At 35.2% G+C, this 26893-nt stretch overlaps 1 protein-coding gene across 2 annotated transcripts in view; it reads left to right on the top strand.

Moving 5' to 3' along the window:
- The first annotated feature begins 8186 nt into the window (after positions 1–8186).
- LOC113226174 (calcium/calmodulin-dependent 3',5'-cyclic nucleotide phosphodiesterase 1-like) overlaps positions 8187–26893 on the top strand; it is a 371342-nt gene continuing 352635 nt past the window's right edge. For both annotated transcript variants that reach the window (XM_026458709.1, XM_026458708.1), the window contains exon 1: positions 8187–8447. In XM_026458709.1, the coding sequence (XP_026314494.1) occupies positions 8228–8447 (220 nt within the window). In that variant the 5' untranslated portion in view covers positions 8187–8227. The remainder of the gene's footprint in view (positions 8448–26893) is intronic.

Genomic DNA, 26893 nt, shown 5'->3' with positions numbered 1-26893 from the left:
AACGGTCACTATCAAGGATTTTTGGTATCCAAGTGCGCAGAAGCCGTATAATCAAGGAATAGGCTTGGGAAAGTCAATGGGCTCAGAAAGTACACTCGGGTCACGAAATGTAAAGTCACTAATAAGTCAGCCAAAAAATAATTCACAAAAGGTTAATTTTGAAGCCGATTTCAAGAATGAAATTGGTTGTTAACCGACTTTTAAAAAAAGGTGGAGGTGGAGGTTGTAATTTCACCTTAAAACCCTTCAAACCCGAAACGCAGTAATTGGTCACATTACTACTTGGCAGCAGACATAGACAAGGTGCCATTACTTCCCAGGACGAACTCTTTTACATGGAACTACTAAATAATATAAAATGTAATAATATAATAGTTATTAGACTATATACAGTCCCACTGCTAGCACAGACCACCTCTCATAATGGGAAAGCTTGGGCTGTAGTTCCCACGCAAACTTAATGTGGATTGAAAACTTCACACACATCATTAAATTGCTTTGCAGATGTGTGCCTGGTCTCCTCACGATGTTTTTCCTACACCGGAAAGTCTATGGTAAATTTTAGATTTAATTTCGTATATGAATTCCGAAAATTCAGAGGCGCAAGTCCGGATTTGAGCCCACTGCTCAAGAGGCCAATTATCATTCAAATAATCTTTATTTCATAGGTAAGCTATATTACACTTGATACCGTTATATTAATTAAACTCTACTGCTCATTCAAAAGGTAGAGTCCCCTGAGAAGAATGAGCAAGAAATGTACATTTAACAATATTTATTTCAAACATGTTTATAGATTGAGACCTAGTTTTTAACCTCGTAAATGGCTATTTTTGAATACAAAACGAAATCCTATTATTATCATAGAAGCTTATACATTGCCATTTAAATGAATTTGAAAAAAACCTGACTTTGAAAAAAACTACTGTCAAGAATAGCTAATTTATTTTTATACCTCGTGTTAATGTTGCTGACATAAAGACTAGAATCGCAAAGAAAACAGGTTTTCCATGATAAAAAACATATTTTCACCTTTAAAATACCTATACAATTGAAAAAAGATTCGTTAAATCAATCAAGTCTGGAGTACCGCAATGGATGTGACATGGACAATAACAAAAAAAGATAGAGAGAGATTGGAGTCATTTGAAATGCGGTGCTGATTGCAAACGGAAAAAATAGAATGGATCGAAAAGACATCAAATGAGGAAGTTTTGGAAAGAGTTGGGGGAAGTTAAGTCTTCTGAATGCAATAGAGAGAAGAAGGCGGAAAATGTTTGGACGTTTGTTGCGGAATGACGCATTTGTGAGAGTGACAATTGAGGGGAGGATAGAAGGGAAAAGAAGAAGAGGAAGACCAAAAATGGCGTATAGTGAACAAATAAAAAAGAAGATCAAAGTGAACAGCTATAGAGAGGTAAAAAAACTGGCTATGAACCGTGAGGAGTGGAGAAGTCTACACCGATAAGAGCCTGGCTTTAAAATAAGATAATGATGGTGTTAATGACGTTATGTCTGTCAATATTTTTAATAAAAAAAATACTATTCTTCTTAACATAAATAACATTTTCGTAAATGTACTGTGACGCTACTGAGAATGTTAATCTCTTGAAACTCGTCTCTCAGGCGGCGGGTTAAACCGTTAGGCAACCACGGTTGTTAGGTGAACTAAGGTTACAAATTTTTTAAATTATTTTTCCCGTAATCAACACAAAAACACTACAGGGACCACTGATAAATTTGAAACAATATTTTAATGGCTGTCCAGTGGTAATTAAATTCATTTTAACTTTTAACCGACTTCAAAAAAGGAGGAGGTTCTCTATTCGACCGCATGTTTTTTTTGTATGTATGTTACGCGATAACTCCGGTATTTGTGAACCGATTTTCATGATTCTTTTTTTGTTGGAAAGAGGGTATCTCCATAGTGGACCCATTTCATTTTGAAGAAAATCATCCACCTCTAAGGGTGGCTGATCACGCATGAATATTCATTTTTATAAATAGCGCCTAAATTTTACTTAAGGAGCAATTATTTTAATGATTGCTTTTGCTATTCTTCAATTCAAGGCGTTTTTCTATCTCAATATACTTTGAGTAGTGAGAACCGATTTTTATTACCTCCCGTGTGAAGTCCTATATAGTGGCGAACTAAACATCCCCATATTTCAATAATACTTGTCAAATAGATGTAATTCCACGTACTTTGATTATATATTTAACATTTTCACGACTGAATTACCAAGTGATATCGTCATTGGAATGGTAACATATTTAGGCGCCGCTTTGGGCGAAAATAAATCGTATTGAGAGAAAATGAAAAATAATGCTTCCGTAGCCGAACGGTTACTATGCTGTACTGGCACGCAAGAGGTCCCGGGTTCAATTTCCGTGCCGGGAGAAATGTTTGTATGGCATTTATTTATTTATCTCGAGAGTTTGGGTCTAATTTGTGGTTGTCTATGTGTGTATCCGCGATACAGTTGTTATGGAAAACTGAACGTACCACAAACACCCACCCCACCCAAGACAAAATAGAAAATTTGTTTCTACATTGGCGCGGCCGAGGATCGAACCCGGGACCTGAGAGATGGCGACACCATAAAAACCGGTCTGCAAGCCTCTTTACTACGGCGGTTGTCAAATACGAGAGCGGTTAAATTAAAACTTTTTGCGGAATTTATTTTTATTTCTTAATTTAGAACTCCTTACTAAGCATCTGCCGTTACTTTTTTAAATTAGTGCGAAAAAAAAATAGAAATAAAAAGGTAGGCGAAAATCATTGACCTACCAACAAATGGACGTCGGGTCTAATACAAAAACCACGAAAAAAATGTCCGAAGTTAACCTATACAAACGTAGTGACATGTAACGAAATATAAAATACGAAAACATTTAATTTAAATTGTAACATCATTGCAGTACTGTCTAATTTTGCTTGCAACAATTTCAGGGCCCAAAAATACCATATACAGCTTCTACTGGAAATTGAACAAAATGCACCATATTTAGCTTCGACTGAAAATTACTTAAACACAAGAGTAATGGAGTAGCCTTTATCGCAAATATTTAATAATACATATATTTAATATATTAATTAATTTTTATATATATTATTATGTCGAATTTTGTACAAATTAATGTAAAGAAATAATAAAGAGTTGGGCAGATACATACATACAAATATTACTACAAAATTAAAAATAAGCGTGTACTATAAGAAATGTACAGATATTCCAACTAAACGTAAACTCAAATATCCGTAATTCCGAAAACCGTTACGCTTTCGTGTAATTTTAATGCTTTTCACAAAGACAAAATTAGTTTCTATTTTGTAATCTTTCTAAAAATATACATTTGATACCTATTATCAAAAGTCGAGCTAACGTTATTTCGGGCAAATGTATTTTCTGACTTCTAAAAGGTAATCTCAAGCCGTAAAACGAGTACAACAATATTTTGTTAGTTATTGCTAACGTTTAATTAAAAGTCATTTCAAAAATAAGATTAAAATCGAAGCGACTCTATATTTCCTTCGTTCTAAATATTTCAATCGCTTGTGGTTCGAACAATTGAAAATAACCAAGAAGTTTATACATAAGCTTTTAAGAAATTGACACAATGGGTCTCTATCCATCTTTTACGCATGCAATGTGTAGAAAAAGGACAGTTAGCTATTTGATTATTTTGTGTGCTTTTGTAATTTATATTTACGACTCATTTATATATAAATTAAATACTATAAAACTGTACAAAATAACATTTTTAAATGCGAACTATGATAACACAATATATTTGTTTAGTGAAAATATGATACAAAACCCTGTTTTTACACTTTACTGCAGTAATTTTTACAAGTTATTATTATATGGTACTGCATGATTAACAACCGCGCTGACAGTCGAACAAACGAAGACTGTTGCGCGATTGACGCTCTGTATGTGATTTTAACGCCCTATAGATGCGGACACTTTTAACCGCTCACGCGATACATGCAGCCGTAGACGCATGCCACACCTAGAGGTGCCGGTGATGATTTTATATCGATTTATCGGATGTCGAAGTTATAGCAGGTAAAAGAACTAATATTAATTGCTATTTCGGTAACTACTCTACCAAACCATAAAGTTTTTAATGCCTGGTTCTGTCATTTAAAAAAATAAACAACTTCAAAAATACGTCACGACAATCGTGTGAGTTATTTAAAAAAATAAACAACTTCAAAAATACGTCACGACAATCGTGTGTGTTAGGCTGGTGATTTCGGTGTTTATTTATTGAAAACATACCGTAAGTAGCATTTTTTAAGTTTACCCTGAATATAAATCTTTATAAACTATACTTTAAGGAGTAATTTCATGGCAAACGTTAGAACCACTCAAACGGAATATTATCATATTTATCCAAGTACATCGAAAATTTCATTAGTGCTTTATAAGTGCAGTATTTGCGGTGTATTACTGCATTTTATTTGAGATGTTTTTGTTGGTAGTACGGAGGGTATTTATTTAGCAATGCAGAATAATAATTTTTATTTATGAAAAAATGTATTTAAACTGAATGCTTTTCTAATTTGCGAAACTAAATAGCCGCCTTTTTGCGGTAGAAGGAGCGCATCGCGTGAGCGGTTAAGCGCGAACCCGATGTCCATTTATTGGTAGGTCAATGGCGAAAATATATTTTTTGAAGATAGAGCAAACGGAATTTCGAGTATTCCGTTTCTCATCAGCAACCAGAACATCAAAGCTTGTCGAATTATGATACGAACTATTGCCGCATATTTGGCTCCATTTGACTTTTCAATCTGATTTTTTACCGATTTGCATCAAATGAGGAAGTAATGGTTGAAACAGAGTGAGAGTTTATTTTTCAGTTTGAAAAATATGACATTTTTTGATGGGCCCAACTTCTTGGGCTATAGCTGATCAAGGTGGCGTTAAAAGGAGATTACGCAGAAAAATAAACCATAATAAAAAAAATATTTTTTTCTTTTCAATCAAACTAATCAAACCGCTCTCGTAATATTTTTGATTTAATTATTTATAATTATTTTGGGTTTTATTTTATACATCAATCTGTCTAGGTTTCACAGCAATCTGAGCACAATTTTGGCGCTTAAAAAATCCAATCACACGCCGATTAGTCGCGGTGCATTTGTTTCACTCCTCTGAGGCATCTCATATAATTTTCCACTTAGAAATTCCCTTAAGAAGAACGAACTGGAAACTTAATTTTCGACATAGACTATGGAACATTTTCATCTCAGTGTCTTTGTATGATACTTATTATATCTATTCTATAGAAATCTATGTATGATTTCTTGAAAGAAATTATATCAGATAGCACGAAATTAAATTAATTGTACTACTAAATTTGAAAATGAGCGGTGCTTTCGCCCCTTTAGTAGACATATTATATGAAGCTTTGTGGAACACTGTACAAATGTTTACTTTTGTACAGACATACCGCCCAGCGAAATTAAAATGAAATATAGCTAAAAAAAGCTTTCGTTCTGCCGACAAAATTATAACGACGACAAATAAATGGCTTCTTTCTCCATTGAAATTTTCAGTTTTTTTTAAACATTAATTTTAGTTTAGATTGATTTATAATATGAATTTTTTGTCAAATTGACTTCATCAAAATTGTATATAAGGTAATTAATACATTTCACTTTTCACTAGACCTTTTAGAGCATCCCGAAGTTGTGAAATTAGAACGGCAGCTATGTTCAATGAGCGGTTGTGAAAACAAATTGTCCTATGAACGGTTAGAAAACAGATATTTCCCTTTTTATCAATTGCCTAAGCTGGATTGGTCAATATCCCGGGATTTCGAATTTGGAACTTGAGTGGCAGCTACCTGTGGCTGTCGGCCGGAGCATGTGGCACGGGCGACAGTCGCGCGCAGGCCTTCACGCGGCACGGTTGCGCCGGCCTGCATGACGAACACCCACTGACCGTGTTATGTGTACTGTGAATAGGTATCTACATAATATTAAAAAAAAACAACAATATTCAACATCACAATGCAAAAATGTCATTTGTGAAGTTTTCAATTAGAAAAGTGTCAATCAAAATAATCACGACGCGATTTGCTCATGGTGTCAAAAAACGTGTTGTTACAGATAGTGGTATTCACACGAAGAACGGGACCACCTGTTGGTCGCGATTTGGCAAAGTCCAGTGGACAGCGTCACAATTTGTTTACAAATGGGGGTGTCACCCCCCATGGCGGGGGGTTCGGCCGTGAGCCATGACGCAACGCTTTATGTGCGAACGTTACTATGGCGGAAAAACAACATTCGTGAAAATAGCTTACCGTTTCCACCTGCGTTTAACTTCCTAAACATATGCGATGGCATAGTCTAATGAGTTACGGGCCAAAAACTCCTCGGCGCTTCGGAGAAATTGTTCGCGTCGAAGTTGCGCGAACCCCAATTTTTTCTGACAAATTGTTTGGAAACAACGCGAGCCCATTCCGAGTTTCATTAAATTTGCCAAATTCCGTGATAATTATCATATAACAAAGGTCCATTCGGTGTCCATTAACGTTGACGCGCCTTTTTGAACAAAGAATTTGCTGTTTAGGTGATGGTTCGATCCGTCATTAACAGCAACTCATGTTTTGATTACTTATTTATATCTACAGACGGTATATGTTGTTCAATATTTCCATCATAAACACGCGGCGATATTTTACATTACAATAAACATATATATGAGTACTATCTGTCTAAGTAAACAAGACAACGATATGAAAGACACTTCAAAAAAAGCATTTTTATAAATCTCTATATATTACTAAACAAAATCGTATTTCAATAAAAAAAATGGACATCGAATATGTATAAATTCGTAAGTTTACGTAAATTTCCTAGAAAATGATACAAAATGTCATTAAATGCCATTATACTAATGTGCTTCATTGTTAGTTATCATGTTAAATCACGTCCTAGACGCAATATTAACTGATCGTTTAAATGTTTAATTGACCATAGCTAATATTGCATTACAGCAGTCTGTAATGTTTAAATTAACAAATTTATACACAATGTTTGAAATGTTTACATTTATCTCAATGATTCAGATACTCTAATATCTGTTAAAAAGGGTATTGTTACTTGGAAAATGTCTCTGACAGATAAGTTTGAAAAAAAATACGTTTATAAAAATGTAATTTTTGACGGACAATAATTCATTACCATCAATGAGGTGTTAAATGATGATTTAAAAGATTCTACACAATTACTCCTAATTTCAATGTTCAGTTTATTGTAAAGTTTCAAAGAAATTACAATTACAGACTCTGTTGAAGTAGACAAGCTTTTCGTGGTATTGTGAAAATTAGAACGTGAACAAAATTTCTGTTTACAAAAGTTGATCCCTTTCTATCTTGTTCTTTACATGGAAATATGTCTAACAAATAAGAAAGTGATAGTTTTTTTATATATAGATAGTTAGACTGATAGTTTGAATTATACTTTGAATAATGTTGTCAATTTTTCGACATATTTTTTTATGCTTTATAATTTATAAAACGTGTAAACTGCATTAAAAAAAGTGGTTTAATTCAATGCAAGATTGAATAACAATTCAAAAACTAAATAGAAATTGAATTCAAATAACATTATTACCATAGTAGAAATTGTGTAATTAAAATAATTCTGTTTACATTAATATTCGAAATCGCGCAACTAATGCTATTAAATTAGATTAAATTCTTTAGCGTCAATTTAAAGTAATAAGATTTCTACTTTCTCTATGTAAACTTCAGCATTTATTGTTGTTTAAAATTTAACTTTACGGATTACAACAGAACACCGCTAATAAAGATAAAACGGTGTTCATTTGTTACACTTTTAGCGTTAACACCTCTAATAACAAATTTTTATGACCCATCAGATCAACTACATATTTACAGCACACTGTTACATATCAAAACATACAATGTTGAATTTGTAAACATATCTCGGGAGGAATTTCCTCGGTCCGGAGCTTGTAAACCCGTTGTGGTCGTGATAAACCGATAGAAGTGGCGTCAGGATATCTAAAATTAGTGATTTATGACACACAAAGCAAATAAAGCATGAAACTGAAAGTGACTATAGTGAATTTTCAGTGACGAGTGTAAACTTTTCAGTGACAAAGTTTTTAGTGACAGCAGTGAATTTTGTGACTAGTGTAAATTAAAAGTGTATTTCTAACTGGAGATAGCATATGATGTGATGATGCGGCGTGGCAAAGCGCTGCTGGAAAGCAGCCGACAGGGCTCTGTCGACGGAAATAGCAATGTGGAAAGTGATAAGGAGCTGGTGCACAAATGCCATAGTGATCCAGGTGGAGGGAGGGCGTTAGGGTCTAACCCTAGAACGCACAGACATCGTTCTGCTTCGGGCGCAGCCAAGAAGTGTGTGCTCACTCTTGATGGATACTCTTACGTTATTGGTAAGTTTTTGTTCTGTTTTACATAATTTTAAATGAATAAATAAAATGTCATTTATTTATCCACAAAACACCAAATATAAGCAAATAATTAAAAAAAATATTAATGTGACAAAACGGATAAAGGCTCAGCATTGCTGATTGTCAGATTTCACCTTCAGCTATTCCCTTGCTTGCAAAAATTAAAAAAAATGTAATTAAAATGGTCTACATTTTATTTATAATTGAGTGTTTACGTAGGAGAGTTATTTATCATATTATGTTAGAAAGTGAGTCCGTAAATCACCGTAGTCTTAAAATGATTATCAATTACTTTTTATACCATATGTTATGGTAAGTGTTAAGAATGAATGGGCGCATATTAAAAGTTTTGTGCTAGCGTAGAAAGCGAAAGAAGTATGTCTGTAGCGGTCTACCTTCGTCGCGTAGCCTCTGATCACTCTAGTACTAAACAAGCTTAGTATGTTTTAGTTTTCGAGTTCTGAAGTTTTCTATGCATTGAAATTATATCCTTTTTTTCGGGTATAAATCGCGTATATTTATTTTTCAGTCGCGACGACGACGGTAGCTGTAGAGGATCGATATCCGTCCGAAAAACAAAGTAATTTCATTTCCAATAAGTTTTAGTTATCACAGATCACCAACTTTAGAAGACAATTCTGATCATTAACAAAATTTCTCAGGCTACTTTGATCTTGATACTTTTAAGTATATTTACTTACTCCGCTGGCTCAGCAATTCAAAGTGGGTCTTGGCCTCCGATACGAAACGAGACGCCAGCGCTCCCTGTCTTGTGCGATCTCCTCCCAATTCTATGAATGCAGGGCATCGTGATCTTTCTCCACTTCATCCCTCCATCGGTATTTTGACCAACCAACCGGACGTCAACCAGGTTCAAGCACTAGTCTCATGTAGGCCCTAGCTCATGTACGCCCTAGCTGAACTGGCATCCTTTAGAGGTGTCCAAGCCAATGGAGTCTTGCGATTTTAAGTATTATTTTTTCGTTTTCGTCCCAATGTTTTTCCCTTGTAGTGATCTCTGGAATAGCGTTGCCGTAAGGTGTCCCACAAGAAGAGACATTTGAAATTCTAACAAGTTGAGTGTTATGTATTTACAAACTATAAGAACCAGTACCCATATGCATAATTATTACACTCTTACACTTTATTGTTAATGAATTCACGAATAAAGCTTATGAAAACGCGGCCTTGTGTTTAAGGGAGGATTTAGGGATTATTTGCTTTTAGATTAAGGTGATGCTTTTTAATTATTTTAATGAACACAAATTATAACCGTAAGGGTGTAAAGTATGTGTGCTTAGGCCTCTAAAGTTAAGTCAGTAAAACATTTTTTTTACATATGACTTGTGCCGCTTGGCCAACTGTAATTTTGAAGAAACGATTTTCAATCAAAATTTCCAGGTAATTTCCTATTTTTACAAAAAAATTAATAAATTTTACGTGCAATATCAGTTAAAACAAGACAGGAGAAACTAAAAAACAAATAGTCATGTCAAAAGACTTTAGACTACATAACTCTAAGTGACATTCTACGGTAATTATAAGGAACTCATCATAAATTAACCACTAAGTAGAAAAGACACTTTTTAAAAATTAACCAACTGTGTCCCAATTCTGAACGAATGTCTCCCTCCAAAATGCGAGTTTCCACCACTCCTTCCCCAAACCCATCAAGACTGTCCCGCCAACGCCTTTCATTCTCGTACAACCTTCGCCCACTTCCACCCATTCTACAAATTAATAATAATAATGATAATGCCTGTACCATTGCTGGGGAATACGGCCTCTCCCATTTAAAAATTCAATATTAAGACAGCCGAGAGTTTAAAATAGATATCCAAAGTAATAATAATAATAACGCACATATAGCTCCGTTATACGAAGGGAGTCCAGTATCGCGAGTGCCATGGTAGAATTGATAGAAATAATCATAGGCCATAAAAATATTTCTCCCGACCCGGAAATCGAACCCGAAACCTCTGTGTAGTAGACTAGCATGGTAACCTTTCTGCCACGAAAGCAGTCATTTATCACATAATATTAAAAGATATTAAATATGCAGGAACAGATAACATTGGAGACAAAAGTGTTATCTCGACTATTTTTAAATTCCACATTCACTGTTGACACGGAACCCGTAAAGTGTCCGAAGCGTTGTTGGTTTGTTGGAAGAAAGAAATGTACGCGATTTTAGATTCGAAAAAAATAGTTTCATCTCTAACAACACAACACAAATTAGATACAACCCGCATCCCGGGTTTGCCTGTGACATAGTCGTTGGTGAACATTTTAATCTGAACGTGCTTGTGAGACTGAATCATTTATTGTTTTGCTTGTCCTTGGAAGTGACGGGAGCTTTTTGAATAAAAACATGTAGAAAAACATTTTGTGAAAAAAGTTCATCTAGGGGAGTACTGTCACTTTTCCTATTTTTGCCGCCAAGCAGTAATGTTAGCATTCCTGCGTTCCGGTTTTGAAGGATACGGGTGCTGCTGAAATTACGGGCACATGGGATTTGTCAATATACGGCTCAGTGTGGCGGGCGCAATTATAAAGCTATGAGTGGCACCATCAAGCGCGTGAGTTGTTTGTGCTGTCACCTAGTATCTTAAAAAACACATGTAAAATAATTAATATAATGTCTAATCAAAATAATAAACAAGAATAAAAATGTACATTAAAAAAATATTTAATTATTTTATTTTAAAATGACAAAATATTTCATGAAATATCACAATTATATTACTGTATCATTTCCAAAATTCCTTTATTGTGTAATAGCATTTTTGTATGAACAGGGACCGTAATTTATTAAAGAAGAATTTTTCATCTTTCTGAATTGTTATACAGCTTGGGATCTTATTATATATTAATGTTGAGCTGTGTAATACGGGCTAATGAAAAACATTGTATTCAGGGTTGTTTTGTAAAATACTGAAAACCTCGCAACACTATATTTCCAACATCATACAACCAAATTAGTAATGTGTAGCATACATTACATTTACGGCATTAATGATGTTACACAATTAATAGTAACAGGAGAAACTGGGAAGGGGAGGAAGTTTTAGTCCGTAGGTTACTGGGCACATTCCCGGTGGAGTCCGACATCACCATGAGTTTCGTTAACCCTATAGTATCCATGAGGATTTTCTCCTCCCCTGGGAAAAATAAATAAAAAAACATCACACAAAATAACTTTTAATTATTAATACAAAGATCTAACACTCAGAAAAAATTCCTTCGATCCGGCCGGATTCGAACCGACGTCTTCTAACATACCGTGCCAAACGCTATACCAGCTAAGCCACGGAACGAACCAGCGGACCTCACTAATTTTTCTATGTGCTTGCGTCGTATCTTTGTATTTGGATTTTCAAAGACTTTCGACGATCTATAAGACATATATGACATTTCGTCACCCAGTTAGATACCTTTACAGCTACCAGCCCTGGCCAATAATTATAACAGACTAGTGGAGTAATTTCACATAAAAATAATTGAATATATAAATTCAATAAAAATTTAAGATAACTTTTGTCCAAATATAAACTTTTAAGGTTTTGTCGCTACCGCATAGAGAGATCACCGTTTAAATCGATCTGTTTAAATATTTTTATTCGAAAGGAAAATCTGAATTATTATGACATGGAACAAAAATTATCGTTTACGGTGTTAGTAATTATGTCATGCGATGTTGTTAGAGTTTTACAAAAAACCCTACATAAGCATGTCTTGTTTTACGAAAAAAGGCTTACAACCGACTCTATAGCGTAGGTATGGAATTATCCTGAGGCATTTTTCTTTTTTTTAACCGACTTAAAAAAAGGAGGAAATAAACAATTCGACTGTATGTATTTTTATGTATGTTACGCGATAACTCCGAGACCGATTTTGATGATTATTTTTTTGTTGGAAAGAGGGTACCTCAGATGTGGTCCCATTTAAACATAAAGAAAATATTCCATCTCTAAGGGTGGCGTATTAGGGGATGAGTGACTTTTAAGGTGACGGTTCTTTTAGTACTCTGTATTGACATTATTTTTACTAGCCAAGCGACAGAGTTGCCGCCCGTCGTTTAATGGGTGGATTAAAACATTATTTCCTGTAAAACCTTATCTAAGTTAAAGCTATGCCTTTACAAATTTTCCGTTCCATCAAGATGTTTTTATAACTCTACACTCTCACTTGAGTAGTGCGATGAGGGTTGTTTGCTTGTTACTGAATTTTCAATGTAGATACATGGATATATATCGGTCATATTTGTATTGTCATCATTGATATTTCTATTTACATTTAAATTTTAATAAATGTACAATAATGTCCCGCAGACTTACTTTATTCACCACGGCTAGGGTTTGAAGAGACAGCAACAACAACAGTTTCTCATACTTAGATAACAAAAGTCCATGATAGTGACCGGTATAGCTCTTGCAGGTAGTCTCGATCTGAGATGTTTAAATGAAATATCGTAAATGATAAATGTATATTACAAAGAGCAACCTCTAGAGTTTCTTGGTCATTCTCCTCAGGGGAATCTGCCTTACGAATGAGCACTAGAGTATAATCAGTATGACGACTTCAAGTGTAATTAGCTTATCTATGAAATGAAGACTATTTGACTTAGACTTTCAGATCTCTTCTAGAAATAAGCCCACCTATGTATATGTCCTTTGTGACATGTAATTTTTAATTACATTTTTCGTACAATAAACAATTATTGTTCTAAAACACAATCTCTCTCTCGTCTTTAAAATAATTGTTTTGTACCATTAAATAGTAATGTATTATGTGGATTACTAGAACTGAATGAAAATATTTATCTATGAGTGAACGCAGTAGTGTGAGCAGTAGGTCAAATTACAGGCACATGGGACTTGTCAACATATTTCTCAGTGGCAATGCCTCTCAGATCTTTGTGATTTAAAGCTCTGAGTGGTACTGCTACTGTTATATGGACAGGTGTGTTGCTTACCATCAGGCGCACGACTTGATCGTCCCGTCACTTCGTTACCATAAACATACTCCACTAGTTTGTTATTATTATTAATAAAAGATCAAACAACATAAAGAAAAATTCCATTGATCTGACAGGGTTCGAACTAGTGTCTCCTGCCACGTCAAGGCCACCGCTCTTACAAACCAACCTATAGAAGGAGTCAGTAGATCTTACGAGTTTCTCTAAGCGCTTGATGCAGATCTTTGTACTGGGTTATAACGGTAATAGTTTTTTTAAATAACTTTTTAATTCGATGGTATAGCACGTAGGGGAATTGAGTTTTCGAAATTACCCGCGTCGAGCAAACTAATGGCGCCGTCAATGTAGCCTCGTAACGTGATCCGTAATCCCCTCAAGGTGCAAAAAAGCGTAATATTCCGATATCTAATGCAAACGAGTAAAACAAAACTACAAACGCACTCGATTAACGCTACATCACCGTTATCTGATAAACTCGTGACGTCATGGACGCGATATCACCAGAGCGTCGTCTACGTTTGAAGATAGAAAATTAATGTTATTAAAGGTTGATAAGTTTAACTTATAATATGTTTAATACTGGCGATAGCTTGATGGGTGAACGGTTGCTTCTCAATTGAGAGGTCGACACGGTTCGATTCCCTGTAGCGGCATGTACAGTCAAGATCAAGCTTGAAATTTTAATGAATGCACTAGGGAAACCCTCTCCCGCGGGTGCCATGAACACACACATAGACAACCACAAATCACACCCGAACGCACGAGAGAAATAAATGTTTCACACACAAATATTTAATAGACCAGCGTGATGACCATTCGACCACGAAGGTAGTGACTTTGGACTGTTCTTACCGTCAGCGTCAGAGGTTTGACTTTAACACAGCGACACAGGGTTTTGCCTAGTGCGGGGCTATCAGTGGGTGTGTGTCAAAAAATGCGTCACTAGTATGTTATAATTATTAATAAGGAATGGCAAACTCAAAATGTAATTTAATTTCTTGCTTAAACTTAAGCAAATATCGTTTTGTAAGTTCAAAAAACTTGCTTAGCTCTCCATTACTGCTTAGTCCTAATATTCATTTTACAAATCTCAGCCTTAATCTATGGACCTGTGACTTTAATTTCTAGGTTAAGTACATTGTGAACGTTTAGTAGCTGTATCTCTCACTTACGGTGAAGAAGAATCTACACACCGAGTGACGTTCGTTCAGGGAATTATTGCCACCTTGTCTATTTCCGCCGCCAAGCAGATTTATGAGCATCACTGCTTTTCGGGTTATAAGGTTAAGGGTACTGGTGAAATTACAGGCACATGGGGCTTATCAACTTACGTCTCAGGGTAAGGATCTCAGTGGCAGTGCCTCAAAGGTCTTTGTGACTTATCTGAGTGGCACTGCTATGGATGTGTCGCTTGCCAACAGTTATCACAAAGTTATCATAAAAAACAAGGTTCAGATCTCTTGGAAATCATGTGTACGACTCTGGCCCTCTCTTCAAAGGAGAATCGTGCACAATAGTGTGTATAGACCTTCACCGCCTTGGCGGATAAGGGACCTTAACACCCATATCTCTCTTTAGATCCCATTTCAAAAGCCTTAGCTATCACGTCTTTAACACATACTCACGCTAATTACCGCAGGTGAGTTTGTTGCGGACATGCAAGTAACAGATCAAATTGATTTGCCCGCAGCTGATAAACAACCACAAAGGGTATAGATACATTCAGGAGATACGGCTTCGGGAATATTCCTATGTATTGAAAATTTGAATACAAATTCATTATTATCTAAAATCGTAATAAACGTGTATTAGAGTGCGTAGTATCCTTGTGAAATGAAAGAATAGGGTATTGAAAAAAGGCGAAGGTTCTCAATTCGATTGTATGTTACGCGATAACTCCGGTATTTGTGAACCGATTTTCATGATTCTTTTTTTGTTGGAAAGAGGGTACCTCCGTAGTAGTCCCATGTCAGTTTGAAGAAAATCATCCACCTCTAAGGGTGGCTGTTCACGTATGAAGATTAATTTTTATAAATAGCGCCTAACTTTAATCTAGGAGCAATTATTTTAATGGTTGATTTTGCTATTTGTCTAATTCAAGGCGTTTTTCTCTCAATATACTTTGAGTAGTGAGAACCGATTTTTATTATCTTCTGTGCCAAGTTCCGTATAGTGGCGCACTATTCCACGTACTTTTAAAGTCAGTTTTTTTAGTACTCTGTACTGAGATTATGTCCCATATTTTTAAACCCCGGCACAAAAAGCTGCCTCCGTTCGGCTGTGGCCGAACGGTTACCAAGCTGAACGGCCTCGCAGAGGTCCTGAGGTCTATTCCCGGGCCGGGAGAAATATTTACAGCCTTACAGCTTTATTTATCTCCTGAGTTTGGATGTAATTTCTCTATGTGTGTGCTCATTACAGAACAATAAATACAGTAGAAGTGGTTACTTAGCGTTTGACGCATGCCAGCAGGTCTCGAGAGACGCATGTGAACTCAGTCCGCCAATTCGTCATTCTTTCGTGCAAATTCTTCAAATCCTAGAAAAATGCCTTATTGTGCAGTTTCGGAGTTAAAAAATAATGGCCGCATCAAAAATATTGTCCATGGTGGTATTTCATATCACCGGAAAGTATTATTTTAATAAATTTTCAGTTTTCTCTTTATCGAAATAATTTATCCTTAAAACGACAGTAAAGCTTATAACCCTGCAATATGGTCGCTTCTTTTTTGGACAACTAATTTAATAACTCCAATTCGTCGTCGTTCAGTAATTCACCGCTAGATGGCAGCACATTGATTGAAATTTCAAAATAATATGAAAACGTAACTTCCAATAATAGGAGTAGGTATAGGTGGTATTGAACTTTCAACGATATGCCAACAGGGTAAAGTTTAAATTATATTAACAATCCAGAATTTGTTATTTCTTTTTAAATTTGAAACTACGACCAATCAATATCAAGATTTTGTAGTGTTTCGAACTAGGAATGTGTGAGTTTTTATGGCATTTCCATTTTTTTTTCTTCCGTGGTGCCCATGGTACCTGCAGCCGCGATACAGGGTTTCCCTAGTGCGGGGCTAAGAGCATGTGCGTTTAAAAAAAAGGTGGATGTAGTAGTTTTGAACCCTTTGCCTATCTGTTTGTCTGCTTCCAATGGACCGATCTAAAAGCGGTTTTTCTTAGCTATCAGCTTATTTGTTTAAAGGTCATCGGCTCTTGTCTCAGTTATAAAATAAATATTTGTTTTTATTTCCACTGTTATTGATGTTTAAATAGAGATTACTTTGCCACAATGATGTGTTTAGAAGAAACGTTTTGTTATTGTAAGTAAAAGCATACTAATTTTGTTTTGGTTTTTGTTTTTCATTGTTATTCATAATGGGATTTCAGGGTCAGTTAATATTCTGATTTCTAGTTTTTACACTTAGTGGATCAAACTGGTATTTGGGAGCTATGCAGATTTCTTCACGTTTCACATTGCCGTCAGCGAGGGATACTGCTACTTAATATTCACAATGGTACAGCCAACAGTACATCGATCTAAATACTTTTGTTACAATATAATAATAATATATCTTTATTTATCTCCACAATACAAAACAAAGTAACAATACAGTAGAGAAGATATTATTACATACGCTTAAAGTAATGTATTGTGGGAAACTGGAGCCCAAACTAAGCAGAGCTTGTAATATGGGTGTCCAGGCACTTAGGATGTCATGTTAGTGGTATTGGCTTTAAGAGTATTGAGAAAATATATAACTTATACCTAAATAATAACTAAAAGAACGACCTTTTAATCAGAAGCTACCGTTTTTCCACAAGAGCACCACCGGTCTGTATCATTATGCCATTTTTAGAATAATAATAGTGAGAAGAATACACACACACTTATAGCCCCTCGCTAGGGAAACCATGTACCGCGGGTGCCATGTGCACAAACGTATGAGACAACTACAAATTACACTCAAAGTCACGAGAGAAATAAATGTAGACTATACAATTATTTCTCTCGGCCCGGGAATCAAACCCGGGACCTTTGCGTGACAATGCAGCATGGTAACCGTTCGGAGACAGAGGCGGTTTTGTATTATACTATTTTATTAACCTACTATCGTTTTATGTATAAAATATTATAGGAAAAGTAACAAACAAAGGAATATAAAAATGAACACTAAAAGCATTGTGTTCATCGAAGAGACGAACAACAAAAAGCAATTTCATGCCCAAGAACTAAGCGTGAGACGTGTAAAACCGGAGCCGTCACGGGCTGACTGTCATTTCCAATGGTTCTGTGCATTGTGTATAAACAATAAAAAATATACTAAAAGTATATACATGTGATGTTTATCGCAGGCCACACAGCGGCTTCTTGCTGGCATAGTTGGTTGCATACAACTTCCTGAGCTGAGCTGAGTTGGCTAGCTTCGTTCATGGTATGGCTAGCACTCTATACTATAGTAGTACATTGAAATAAGAACCTTATTTACTTATGAAATAGTACTTTTTTATAAACTGCCTCCGTGGCCGAACGATTACCATGCTGGACTGCCACGCAAAGCGAGAAATATTTGTATGTCCTACATTTATTTCTCTAGTGAGCTTGAGTGTAATTTGTGGTTGTCTATATGGCACCCGCTATACAGGGTTTCCCTAGTGCGGAGCTATGAGTGTGTGTGTTATTATTATTATTATTTATTAAGATCCTAAGAACGAAAATGGTCGATAACTTATTTATGCTTAACTAGGAGTGTCATATAATGTCACTTAAACATAGTCTTGTTTCATGTAGTTGGTATTATTTTCATAACTGTGTAACATGTGGCCACCACATACGGCTTTATTATCTCAAAGGTACAAAGTTACAGGAGATTGGCATCGGTACCACATAAATTCCCCAACATCAGCCAGTGACAAAACTTAATGCATTTGCGGTTGGAACTCCGTCGATCCTTGAAGGCCATAGATATCTTCGCTAATGAGCTTTCAGTTTGCCTCGTTAAAGTAGGTACTGTAGAGATATATAACGATAATTTGGCGCTTATTCCAAGTCTTTCAGAATCTAAATTCTTATATCACCGCAACTGGCAGCACGTAAAGTATATTTTACGTTTTGTCCTTATTTATGTGAACAATGTCTGTTTTAACTTAATTTAATTTCTTTTTGTGTTTTGTTTTGTAATTATTTATTTTTGTGTTACATGTGAATGTTTTTTTTGTGTGATGTCATTTGTAGCAGACAATTCAGTTGAAAAGCTTGAGAAGAGGCTTATAGGCGACTCGGATTTAGTAGAAGCGAAGCTGCAGAGCCTTGAACACCGCCGAAAAGTTTTCTGCTTATCTACAATATTACGCATCCCTCATGGGAGAATGGCATAATGGAGTTATGTCAAAAATGTTTATTGCTCCATTAGATACAGAAAAATATAACACACGTTCTCTCCAATGCTTGTAACTCTATCTATAATATTAGTCGATAGAGTTACAAGAATTGGAGAGAATGTGGGCAGGGGCGCCTACGTCTAGTCCTCCGATGTTGGGATATACGTACGTATGGAAAATACAATCGGGTCGGGATACAATAACGTGTGATGAACGCGCAGGTCGGACTACATTCGCCAAAAAATTTTAACCAACTACCAGTTTCAGTGCTAAATGACATGAACGATAATGTCAGGAAATGTAAAACTGTTCGAAGTGTACACTATCTTCGCTTGTAGTGACACTTTTGAATGCATCCAGAGTACTTATATCATATAGAGTTAAGAATCGAGACTGTTAACTAACCGCTATCTAGCCACGTCGAGGCGGCAGACACTGGTTTGAGTCCAGTCGACTGTATTTTTTTTTGTGTATTTTGAGTAATTTGTAAACCGATTTTGATGATTCTTTTTTTGTTCGAAAGAGGGTACCTCAGATGTGGTCCCACTTAATAAAAAATATTGCACTTCTAAGGGTGGCAAACTAGGGAATGAATCCGGTTTCGCGCACTTTTCGGTAACCGATTTCAATAAAACATGGCAAATAGATGTATTGAACTGCCTCCGTGGCCGAACGGTTAGAGTTAGAGTGAGTTTGGGTGTAATTTGTGGTTGTCTATGTGTCTGTCCATGGCACCCGCGACACAGAGTTTCCATAGTGCGGGGCTATGTTGAGTGTGTGCGTTATTATTATTATTATTATTTCAACGAACTTTTCACGTCGGCTTTTTTCATACAAAGTTATAATTATTTTCTATTATATAACTAAGTCAGTAAGTTTTTCATCGCCCTAAACAACATTCGCTCATTGTATTTTTTTTTAATTTGAATGTACTTAAAAGAAATGTTATTTTGATTAAATGGCGTGAAAATCTCATGTCGCTTTGCATTGGTAGATAATGAACGTGAAGTCATGTGTTGAAATCGTGTTTAGGTTTTGCTATAAATTATTGCACTAGGCATTTGGGTCTTAGGTTTAGGGCATAGGTCTTGAGTTTGCGTGTGGCAATGTGAGACAACTAACCTGATAACATTTACTATGTTATTTCTTGGTTATTTTAACTCTATAATTTGCTTAATTGGTAAGGTTTGTAAGCGAATATGTTGACTACCACCACTTAACTTTAAAGTTGGTTCACAGTATTTTAAATTTTAAATAACGTTTATTATCTTGTTAGCCCAACGGCTTGTACTGTGACGCGCTGGATGAGGAGGTGCCGGGTTCGATTCCCAGCAGGACCAATTTAGAAAATGAACTTTTCTAAATTAGTTCAGGTTTGGGAATACCGGAATGAATTCTGTAGCTCTGGTACTCATAGCACAGGAAATCAGTTTGAGGCAATGTGAAAATATAAAATGTTTTTATTGTGAATATATAAAATTATTCCTTACATAAAATTAAGTGTATCGGCATTAAAAAAAAATTAGTCAATTTGATTAATTTCATATGAAAAACATTTGATTGAATTTGATCAACTTCTGTTGTCCCGAATTATTTCACCCCATATTATAAAATAATCCCCACATTTATACTAGTAGCAGTAATAAAGCCATATGTGGTCATACGTCAAAACTGCTTCTATCACATGATAGTTATAAAAATAATACCAACTACAAGACTATGTTTAAGTGACATTTTATGACACTCCTAGTTAAGCATAAATAAGTTATCGACCATTTTCGTTCTTAGGATCATTAAATGTAAAACGTCTAGAAGTAGCTCCTTGTGAAAAAGTTTGTACGGGAAAGTACTGCCATTTTATCTATTTCTGCCACCAAACAGTAATGTCAGCATTACTGTGTTCCGGTTTTCAAGGGCAAGAGTGCTGGTGAAATTACAGGCACATGGGACTTGTCAACTTTGTCTCAGGGTGACGGACGCAGTGGCAGTGCGCCTCAGATCTTTGCAATTCAAAAAGCTGAGTGACACTGCAACTATTATGGACAGGCGTGTAGCTTACAATCAGGCACGCGACCTGTTTGTCCCGTCACTTGATATTATAAAAAACATGAAACTGAGTCAATCAGCAGTAAAACAAGTTTGATCAATTATATTCATTGTTATGGATTCACAAAAAATTGACTACGCCAAAATTGTTTTCTCAAAGACTTAATGGTTACTAAGACAGTTTTCTTGTATCTTCTATAATTTCGGATTTGCCCATACTGTCCCATAAAAAAAAACGCTATAGAATGACTTACAACAAAACTTTTAGTTTATTTTGCCTAGCTGTCGAAACAAATCGATTTGAGAGAATTGATTGAATAATAATGATACCTTACGGTTTTCAATTAGATCCATTGCAAAACTCAAATGTCGATCGAGGTTGATTTGAAAGTTTGGCATTAATAAGCTTAGTTTAAAATATACGACTAGAGCTGTTCGACATTCTGGCCGAATCCGAATTCATAGGCCATTTAGACCCGATAAATTACTTCTTGACACTGATTCCAGACGACATTACCACTAATGAGGCATCACATTAATTGTAATATTTAATGTATTGAATATCATGATGTTTTTAATATCAAGAAAAAAAACAATGGAAGAGCCATAAGCCTAGATTATTATGAGAGCCGATGTCGTTAAAACTCACACATTCTTAATATGAAGTGCTACAAAATCTTGATATTGATTGGTTGTAGTTTCAAATTTAAAAAGAAATAACAAAATCTGAATTGCTAGGCTCAACTCACACGAGTCGAAGCGTCGCGACGCGTCATGTTTTTCGCCTATTGCATATTCATCTCTATTTTCCCATTATTAAGGTACAAATTTGTGGCAAATATGGAGTCGCGCGTCGATGCGCGTTACTTGTGTGCAGTGAGGCGTCAGACACCGACCACACTGTGATCCGGGCGTACTAATGCGAGAGTCGTCAGTCGCCAGGCGTTGTAGTTGAAAAACAGGACGCGACGCGACGCTTCGACTCTGCGCCAGTGTGAGTTAAGCCTAAATATAATTTAAACCTTACCCTGTTGTCATATCAAAATTTCAAAACCATTAATACCTATTATTGCAAGTTACGACCTTTGATATTGTATTGAAATTTCAATCAATGTTCTACCATATAGCGGGTTATTGGTGAACGAGGACGAACTGGAGTTATTAATTTAGTTCTCCAAACAGCTTTACTTTCGTTTCTTGAAAAAAAAAAAATTCGATAAACAGAAAATTGTGAATTTATATTAAAATAATACCATCACGGGTGATATTTTTGGTGCGGCATTTTTGCACTTCAAAACAGCACAATTAGGCATTTTTCTACGATTTTAGAGAAAATGATGGCGAAAGAAGCCGTTTAAGATTCGATACTAACACTGCTCGAAAAAGAATTTTTTTCTCTACTAATACGGTTTATTTTTGCTTGGGTCCAGCGGCAGGGACACTGGTTTTATTTCAGAATTTATTTATTTACAAACGAAAATAAAGCCATTTCATATTATATAACTACGTGTTCTATTTAGTTCAGTTCAGCACCTATTGAATACGGTAACCTATCACAAACTCGAAAATTTTTGTCCGAAATAATGGTTGTTCGAATTTTCATTACACCGAAAACCGAATTATAACGAAACAGTTGTTCTTTCAGGATATGTTGAATGTTTATCGCAAAGACACGATTAGGTTAGGTAAGGTTTAAACGAAAAAACATTTTCCTTTCAAAATTGCTTTCGAGGTTATGAAATTTCGACCAAACGTTATTTCTGGAGCATGTCATTTCGGACTACTGATAGGTAACCATTGAATACAGCGGTTTTCTTGTAAAATTTCGAGTTAAGTTTGTGTTTTTCTTCTATCATGGAAACTTTTAGGAATCGTGTTTTCACACCATATACTAATCAGTGAATATCCTCAATTTTACTATATTTTTTTTCCAAAGTGATAGATAGATAGATAGATAGATAGATAGATTCAACACTTTCACTGTTATGCGAAACCAACCAAAGTCATTTGAGGTTGTAGAGATTCTTAAGCCCAGATCTGCAACAAATGCGTAGAGTTACTCGTAAGATCTTGCTGACTCGGTCTTTAACTGTGGTATGAACGGTCTCAGTGTGGACAGACGCTGGTTCGAGTCCGAACATATTTTTCGAATATTTTTTTGTTTTTTTTTCGATCTTTGTATGAATAATAATATAAACAATTGATCTGTTTTTAACCGACTTCAAAAAAGGAGGAGGTTCTCAATTCGTCTGTATTTTTGTATGTATGTTACGCGATAACTCTGGTATTTGTGAACCGATTTTCATGATTCTTTTTTTGTTGGAAAGAGGGTGCCTCGGTATTGGTCCCATTTAAATTTGAAGAAAATATTCCACCTATAAGGGTGGCACAGTAGGGCGTGAATCCGATTTCGCGAACTTTTCGGTAACCGTTTTCAATAAAACTTGGCAAATATATGTAATTCCCCGAACTTTTCAGGACGGTTTTTTAACACAAAAAGTTGTTTACTTACGACTAATAAGATAATATGAGCGCCAAGTAATCTGTAACACTTGATTACAATATTTATTAATTTATTTATACAAGTATACAGTACAGACTAAAGTAATCAATTTCATAGTACGTAAATTGACATGGGCAGTTCACACAATATTCCACAGACATGCATACAAAGTTGGTACTAATTAATAAATGTTAACATTTAGTGAATAACCGCTCACGCGATACATGCAGCCGTAGACGCATACCACACCTAGAGGTGCCGGTGATGATTTTATACCGATTTATCGGATATCGAAGTTATAACATGTAAAAGAACTAATATTAATTGCTATTTCGGTAACTACTCTAGCAAATCATAAAGTTTTTAATACCTGGATCTGTCATTTGAAAAAAATAAACAACTTCAAAAATACGTCACGACAATCGTGTTTGTTATTGTTTGGGCTGGTGATTTCGGCGTTTATTTATTGAAAACACACCGTAAGTAGCGTTTTTTAAGTTTACCCTGAATATAAATGTTTATAAACTATACTTTAAGGAGTAATTTCATGGTAAACGTTAGAACCACTCAAACGGAATATTATCATTTATCCAAGTACACCAAAAATTTCATTAGTGCTTTTTACGGAATATATTTATTTACCAATGCAGAATAATAATTTTCATTTATAAAAACTTGTATTAAAACTGAATACTTTTCTAATTTGCAAAACCAAATAGCCGCCATTTTGCGGTAGAAAGAGCGCATCGCGTGAGCGGATAACAATTAAAATCGTCGAAATAATAACTAAAATCCAAACTGTTAATTTTAATACATATACAAACACTTACATTCTCATCACCTCTGTCACCTTTCTACGATAAAGCATTTTGTATTATATTAAAATGAGTTTTCGCAATTTATTTGCCAAATTAAATTTGAAAAATATTATAATATATAAACATTTACAGTGTTGCCTTCGAATTAAAATTAGTTCTATGAAATTTTGGAAAACGGCAAGTGTCATAATCTCATAACAGAACTTGTCAGATTTTATAACCCCACGGTTATAAAATCAAAGTGCAGTGATGTGTTTACGCAGAACTGTGAAATTTTTAATGCCTCATACTTCGGTAGTTGTCCGAAGCCGAATAATAGCGTCTCTGCTCTACATACGTGTAATAGCAACGTACCATATAGGGAAGCGGACTCACCTTGCGCCGGCGCATACAATGCAACTTGTTTTGCGGTACAAGATAGATTGTAGACACGCATCCATTAGGATAAATTATTTTGCGAAACTATTTAAGAAGTCAAGTTTTAGTGAAATATAGTTACCTATTTAGTAGATTTAGAGATTGACTAAAGTAATCAAAACATTTGACTAAACAGTATATAACAGTGTTCATGTATTGATATGACTTATAACGGAAATAAAAATAAACCTATTCGATTTGATAGCGAAAATTGAAATGAAATATGACGTAGGTTCCTTTGTGCAATGTCGAATTCAGAAGTTGTTCAAGGGCATTCATTGATATTCAACGGATTTACATTTTATCATAGAGCTGTCAGATTTCACTTATAGTACCTTTAAAGTCCAGATGAAATCAGAAAGCCTGTCTCTGCCTTTACGGTCGTCGGATGACAGTTGCAAATGTCATTAAACTTAAAAAATGCTCAGTCTACATGTCGTCGGTGTTTTGTAAAAAAGGCGAAAGTGTCATTTTGAAAAAAAAATCAGTTAAACATGGTTAATTTTTCACGACTGTTTTAAAATAATTACGTCCAGTTTTAAATATAATTTAAACTTAATTAAAACCAAAATTGAATTTTAAATCAATCGTCGAAAATTAAAACATGATCCCCTTAAAAATGACGATGGAGATTGCACGTATAAATAATTCCTATTCGTTCTTATCCCGAAATATTCTAGTTATAGCGTTCAGTCCATATAAATGTATGTATGTTTGTTTGTACATTACATCATTACAATTATTTGTCCGATTATGATAAAGCTTACGGGATAAAACTTACGTTTCTGAAATATTAGATCCTACTGATACGCATGCTACTCTGAGAAAAGGGTTATGGCCATGTGTTCCATTATTATTTATCCGACAACAACAAATCTTTCGTTAGTTGTTCCCACACTCGCAAAAAAATCTAAACGTTCAGAAAGATTTTAAAATATCATGCGGGCGCTTGTTTCAACACAATATATGTATCTACAGCCAAAAACGCGATTTTACCGCAGCACTTCCAAACCCTTTCAGTTGCTTTGCAACATATTTATTTAGCTAGTTAACCGGATTTAACTTAGCAGCAGTAGAGATCGTTGGGAAAGGAATCGTCCAGGGAAGTACTGCCACCTATTTCTGAGAATTTAACAACTGTAGTATTCAAAGGTTTACAACAAATATAAATCTTCGTCTTTTTTTCATCATCATTCATTGACTTACAAATAAATGGACGACGGGTCTAATGCAAAAACCACGGAAAAAATGTCCCAAGTCAACCTATTTAAACGTAGTGACATGTAAAGGAATATGAAAAAGCTAAAACGTTGAATTTAAATTGTAATGTCATCGCAGTACTGTCTATCCGATACGCTATCCGAGTTTGAAATTGTCACCTTCCCCTCGACTACATTCTTTTAGAGGCAGCTTTCGTTTTGCGGCAACTAAGTGTTGGAACGATCTTCCGCCGCCAGTAAAAATATATAAATCGTCATATACTTTCAGTGTAAGTGCAAGGGATGGCTGCTTAATCTACAGAAGACATCATACTGTTGGTCGAAGGTTATGTAGGCTCTGTTACGTCATTGAAAATAATAAAAGTGGGATTATAATTGGAATTAAAGAAGTACTAACTCTATATTTTTTCCAAATTCCATTCTCTGCTTGTTGTATTCTATGTACACAGTGAAATACTCTTTGCTGCTAAGTGCAGTATGTTCGGTGGTCGGTACGTATGTCATTTTAAGTTTTAAGGTTTGTTATTTATGTAGTAAACGTATATAGTGAGTAAGATACCCTCCTATTTGTATATATATATATGTATTCGAAAAGATACCCGTCTCTATATATGCTACGGTGTCTCCAGCGGCGAATACTTGCCAGGTGAAGCCTGAAAAACCAGCAAATTGCTGAGGCTTTTTCCTTTTCTTCGACATAGATTTAAGCATTATTTTATCTTAAATGTTGTTGTGTTTTCTGTTGAAGAATAAAGTCTTTTTATTTTTATTTTATTTATTTTATTTAATTTTGCTTGCTTCGCTGTCAGTCGAACAAACGAAGACTAAAGAGTGAATGACGCGCTGTATACGATTTTAACGCCCTATAAGTTCGGACACTTTTTAGCGCGGACCCGACGTCCATATAATTGTAAGCCAATGTCATCATTACCATTAATCCATTGCACAACCGAAAAGGTGATCATTTTGCAAATTATTTTTTTTATGCTACCAATACCAATACTCAGGGCTTTAAATTGCAAAGATGTTGTGACGATTTGTGACCTCTTTTCGTCGTCATCC

The sequence above is a fragment of the Hyposmocoma kahamanoa genome, unplaced genomic scaffold (genome assembly GCF_003589595.1).
Source record: "Hyposmocoma kahamanoa isolate Upper Pololo Valley unplaced genomic scaffold, ASM358959v1 182, whole genome shotgun sequence".
Taxonomy (NCBI): domain Eukaryota; kingdom Metazoa; phylum Arthropoda; class Insecta; order Lepidoptera; family Cosmopterigidae; genus Hyposmocoma; species Hyposmocoma kahamanoa.
Note: the sequence above shows the minus strand (reverse complement) of the source record. Positions and strands in the feature narration are given on the sequence as shown.